Source organism: Cyprinodon variegatus, unplaced genomic scaffold (assembly GCF_000732505.1).
Source record: "Cyprinodon variegatus isolate N-32 unplaced genomic scaffold, C_variegatus-1.0 Scaffold558, whole genome shotgun sequence".
NCBI classification, from domain to species: domain Eukaryota; kingdom Metazoa; phylum Chordata; class Actinopteri; order Cyprinodontiformes; family Cyprinodontidae; genus Cyprinodon; species Cyprinodon variegatus.
The window spans coordinates 201,405-206,985 of record NW_015151011.1 but is presented as its reverse complement, the minus strand read 5'-3'; the positions used below and the strand labels follow the sequence as shown (position 1 = coordinate 206,985).

General features: G+C 43.7%; 2 protein-coding genes across 2 annotated transcripts in view; both read right to left on the bottom strand.

Annotated features, from left to right (window-relative positions):
- nars (asparaginyl-tRNA synthetase) overlaps positions 1–708 on the bottom strand; it is an 18,681-nt gene extending 17,973 nt beyond the window's left edge. The window contains exon 1 of the mRNA XM_015391727.1: positions 506–708. Coding sequence (XP_015247213.1) covers positions 506–548 — 43 coding nt within the window. The 5' untranslated portion in view covers positions 549–708. The remainder of the gene's footprint in view (positions 1–505) is intronic.
- A 1,806-nt stretch (positions 709–2,514) lies between these two features.
- Positions 2,515–5,581, bottom strand: part of ccni (cyclin I) — a 16,049-nt gene continuing 12,982 nt past the window's right edge. Inside the window, exons 8-10 of the mRNA XM_015391744.1 lie at positions 5,304–5,451; positions 3,377–3,537; positions 2,515–3,304 (exon numbers count right to left, since the gene is read on the bottom strand). Of these exons, the coding sequence (XP_015247230.1) occupies positions 3,146–3,304; positions 3,377–3,537; positions 5,304–5,451 (468 nt within the window). The 3' untranslated portion in view covers positions 2,515–3,145. The remainder of the gene's footprint in view (positions 3,305–3,376; positions 3,538–5,303; positions 5,452–5,581) is intronic.

Sequence of the window (5,581 nt, the reverse complement as noted above, 5' to 3'; positions counted from 1 at the left end):
CAGAAACTTGATGTCAACTTTCCCACTAAGCTATAATTATCAAGTTCAAGAGCAAAACCAGCTTAAAGTAAATCATATTAAAATCATTAACCGTTGTCCCTCAGTTTAGAGCATTATCTTTTAAAAACAGCAAATATCTTCTCATTAAACAGAATTTATTATATTATGTAATTAGCAGAAGAACCGGATGAATCAAGTCGTGTTTTCTGCAAAAAGCTGATCTTCAGGTTTCATTTTTTTACCTCAGCATCCCAGGATGACAGCTGCCTGAGGGGTTAGCCTGAGCTAGCCTGGGTTAGCATCCTGTTAGCATCTGGTCTGTAACTGCGGCTAACATTCAGTCTGTAATTAATTACATCACTGAGAGTAAAATGGGTCAAACCTGATCGGTAGTGAATTATAAAGCTTTAAATATAAACCACCTTTATCACCACAATAGTGATCCAGACAGAAGCACACATGTCCTGCTAACCAGCTAGCTAACCACAGCATCATTTCTCCTTACCGACTGAGACTTGCTCCACTCCTTTAGTTATCTCCGTCGCCATGTTGGCCCGCGTCTAAAAACGGCTCCCTGGAAAAACCAAAAGTTGCGTTTCTGCGATGAGATATCAAAGGTTCTGCTAGAATCGAGCACCGGTGACGTCTCCTGCTCCCAACACGCAACTTTGCATCAGCTTTCCTACCGGAGGTTCACAGGAGGAGGCGGTGGGCGGGATTTCCCTACGGAGACACCTGATTGGTCACGCTGTACACGTAATCGCTAGAGCGTTGTAGCTGATTGGCTATTTGTGAGGGCAAGAACAGACGCATTTACGGCTCGATTAATGACACAATCTTAAGAGCCTAAAATGTTTAGAAGAGGAGCAACTTAGGAATTATGATTGCACCAGTTAGATCACGTGATTTCATAATAATGTTCTTACTTTTTCTACAGAAAAAAAAAAACTGTAGAAACTTTTATTTTATTGTAATTCTGCAAGAGAGAGTCGGATTTTATATAATCTATTGAACGTATCACGAAGAACGGGGGCGGGGTTACTGTAGATCGTAGGTTTTAAACAGGGGGTCCGCGAACCCTAGGGGGGTGAAGCTGGGCACCGTTTCATTCACAACACCTGTCCCATCAACCAGGAATCAGAAATACTTTAATAATCACAGGGAGGGATTACTTTAGTTACATTAATCTGTATCATACAATATATATATTTATATACAATATATGATTAGGGGGTCCCATTTCAATCTCGCCGTCAGTCAAAGTGGGGCTAAAGTGGTCTCCATGGAAACGTTAATAACCTTACATTTTAATTACTGATATCACCCTCCTCATCAGCATTAACATCACTTACAACTGGACTTGTAAAAGTGTTGAGCATCATGCGCTAGTAATAAAATCTTCTTGGCCAGTTATCTCACCTTTCTGATTCCTGATCCTCCACGGACGGGTTGGTCGTTGGATCGCCAACTTGAAGAGGGAGGATTTGCCATCGAACTTCTGGCCAGAGAAAAAACCCGTAATATGTAGCCAACATTTGGAAGAAGAATGTTTTCAAGATGACTTGGATAATAGCGCGTTGTGACAAACACCAGATACAGCACTGGGACTTGATCAACAGCCGATACCGCACCGTGACAATGTCACTAACCAGTAGGTGGCAGTAGTGTTCTTTGACAAACATGGATGCCTCCAGTAAAGCACATTCAGCATAATTTCTGTCATAAAAAGACAGTTTCTTTCAAACTGAGACTGTTTTTATCGTTTAATGATCTTGATTGTAGTTTTTGGGATTCTGTTGGTGTCGGCCATTTCAGAGCGAACAAACAATCCTGACCACATCTCTTCTGATCGCCGCCTTTCATCGGCTTCCTGTTCCTTCTAGGATCATTTAGAGGTTTTATTTTTGACCAACGCGGCCCTGAAGGGCCAGGCTCCTGTTTATTGGTCTGATCTCTGGATCCCTCAGATCTGCTGCTGTTTTATTGCTTTTATTGTAATGTCTATACTTTATATTTATCTTATCACTGTTACCTGTCATGTCCCGCACTTTATGTCCGTCTGTAAATGTCAGTCTTGTATATTTCTTGTATAAGTACAGTAACGAAGTATTTGTATTACCTCTGGATGACTTTGAGCTGAGGCTTTTATAAACTACAGATCTGCTCCATAATCTAGATAAAAATGTCGACTCATCAAGCTGCTTTTTAACGTCATAGGAAATAAAAACTACATTTGTTTTCAAAGAAAAAGTTTGTTTCTTCACAAGATTATCTAAAAGGATTTTAAAGAGAGGAAAAGCCATAGGTCTGAATCACCATGGCGACACCCTTAAAGGGACATGCTCCCCGTTTAGAAACATGGAAACGTTTTAGTGGAGGTAACTTCCTGTTTACCCTGGACCATCAGACATAAAGCAAAGCAGACCGTGTCTCGTTGTAAAGTCTTTATTTAGTGTTCAGGGTCCTGAAGCAGCCAGCAGCAGCTCCTTCAGCAGGAACAGAGCAATTTTTTATTTTTTTTTTTCACATGGAGAGAAATAATTTAATAAGAAAAATGGGGAGGGTTAAAAACCACCTTTGAACATGAGGACAGATGGTCTCCTGAAACCTTCGGCACATTTACGGGCAGAACTAGCAGCGCCCAGCAGGTGGTTCATTCATCCAGACATGGTGCTGCTCATGCTTCCAGGTCTGCAGCTAAAAACAAACGTTTGGAACATTCAAAAAAAGGCTGATCTATGAGAATCGGCTGATTTCTACGTCTGAATGTGGAGAAAACATGCAGAACAGAAACAACAGGAACAAATAGAAGTTAAAATCTTCACCAGCAGCGAACATGAAAGGCAGGAAGTCTCTTTTTTTTTTTAAGGAAACTTTGTGTTTTTAGTTTTTTTTTTTTGGATTTTGTAATTTCTTATCTGTGTTAAACAAACAGAATAATTACATCAGAAGCAAAGGAGCGCTTTTTTTTTTTTTTTGACATTTTGGATGTTTAGTTAGTTTTTTTTGGGAGGGCTCTGTTTTCCAGCTGCAGGGGATGATGGGAGCTGACATCATTTCCAGCTGAACGGCTCGAAGTCCCGACGCGCGCGTTGGCGATGAAAAGCACCTCAGCAGGGAGGAGCAGCTGAGGAGGTTCCCGTCTCTACGAGGAGCTGACCGGCTGCAGAGGAGGGCAGGGGGAGGAGCCGCCTACAAACACCCCCTCCCCTCCTGCCACCCCCTCATGGACGGCGGCGGTGACGTCTTCGTTGTAGAGGCGCTTGATGCCGTCGTAGAAGTCGTCCACCTCCATCTGCTCCACCTGCAGGCAGACGCGGGTTATTACCGTCACCTGAGGGTGAAAGCGAGTTTTTCTTCCTGCAGATGATCTCACCTTGCGTTTGGTGGAAGCTTTGCAGCGCAGGGTGACCGTCTGCAGGTGGTTGAGGTGTTTAGGCGAAGGAGGCGGAGCTTGGCGGTCTGAGGAGCTGCTCTCCTCTCCGGCAGCAGCTGTGTGAGGCAGGGCGGGTTGGTCCCCGGAGGTCTGGATGGTCCCTGGATGAAAAACGCACAGGAAGATCCTCATCAGCTACATCTGAAAGGATTCTGGTCCTTTTCTGACCAGAGTTGATCTGATTGGACGGTCAATCCTCTCTAGATCCGCCTTTCTCTACAGCCGCAGGTCTATGGGGGGAAATCTGCTCCATGATTCTTGGAGAGGATTGTTGTTTTGTAAATGAAGATTTTAAAGAAATCCAATCCAGAAATCAAAGTTTAATTAATGTTTTAATCAATTAAAGTTCAAATAGAAAGGAGTGCATCTAGAGCAGTTTCATGGTGTGATGGTAGATTATTATTTATTTTCTCTATGTGGTCTAAATCGACGCTCCACGTAATAAATGGAGCATCGATTTAGATCAGTCACATGACCAAACCCAGCTGTGACATCAGTGTCATCAATCGTCCTCCGGCGGCTTTATAGAAACACTACTTCACACATTGTTAAGCTCTATGAAAGGATCATTAAAATTACAGTGGTCTGTTGTAGGGATGGTGCAGGATCGGGAAAAGGAATGTTTAATTATCTGAAGGACCTGGTTTGGTTTAAACAGATTAAACAAAAATTAACCGGACAATCTGTAGCGTCCGAGTCGATAAAGCAAACTATGTTCAGTTCTTTAATCATCAGTCCTGCTCTCACAGCATCGGTTAGATTCAATAAAGAATCGACGGCTTGTTTTCTCTGTTTTATTAAAGTGCCTGATGGCCTGATTAAAAGCATCATTTATATTTTTATGATATATTTTACTTCATAATAGAACAAACCCTCTCCTGCTGCACTGTTTCATGAAGCTGCAGCTCCAGATGGATTCCCGTTTATTATGGTCCGCCTCCAGAACAACAAGAACCAGGAAGTCAGTTAGCGCAGGAGGAGACCCACAGCTGGAACGCCACCCGCCCCGCAGCCACGAGCCAAACCGATAAAAACCACATCTGAAGGGAGATGATTCCCACCGGACAGCAGGAAGGACCCGCTGCATGGAGCGCTCGCTGTGATCGGATTAACGAGGGACCGCCTTCCCCATCCAGGCTCTGCTATGCAGAAGCACCAGCACCGCACACAGGGCTACAAGACTGACCGCCAGCCTTCACGCCGGGCCGCCAACCGAAGTGAACCAAATGCTGTCATCCCCGCTTCAAACTAGAGGTTAGACTCTGGTTTAATTAAAACTCAGCAGCATCTGGAAAATGTTCTGGAAGATAATGAACTTCCAGCAGCTCTGCTTAAGATCAAAGAACATTTAGCAGTGCTGATTAAACCAGCGAGCTTTAATGAAACCACTGAGACTCTGATTGCTTCGTATTCGTTAGAGAATAAAAACTGCATCACTAAGGTGAATAAATATCGACTCGCTACGTAAATCGACTACTTCCTGACTAAACTGACGTCACAGCGTCCCTCAGTGGGTCACGAATGAGGAATTTAGCATCGTGAATTATTTTATGCTATAAACAACAAAATGCTGGATTTTTTTTTGTTGCAATGTATTTAATTTTGTAAATACTATCAAATGAGGAACTATAAGTTTGTGTTTTCTATTTGAACTTTACGGTTTTGGGATAACTTTAGCCGTTTCCCCAGATTTTGTTTTGTTTTCGATTTATTTGGGAGAAATTTTAAAACCTCAATGAGAAAAACTCAAGGACTTTTCAGGGAGTCTCTCTGTGGAAGATTCATCCACTTTTGGAGGATGAATCTGGATCCAAACTGGCTCTGCAGGCAACAGGGTGGATGATGATGATGATGATGATGAACCTACCTGGTGTGCGGCGGGTCAGTGAGCGCGCCCGGACTCCGAGCTGCAGGGGTTGGTAGATGTAAACGGTGTTTGGAGGCAGGGAAGCTCTGGGTGTGGAGAGGCTACGTTCCACCAGCTCCCTGCTGCGGATCAGCTCTGAGCTGTCCATCTGAGGGAACGACAGAGAGGAGGGGTCAACGGAACGAAGACCAGGACACTGACAGCTGCTCGGTTACCATGGTGACGGTCTGAGCATTTTACTCAAACTGATCTGAAAAACCTGCTGAGCTTCTGGTCTG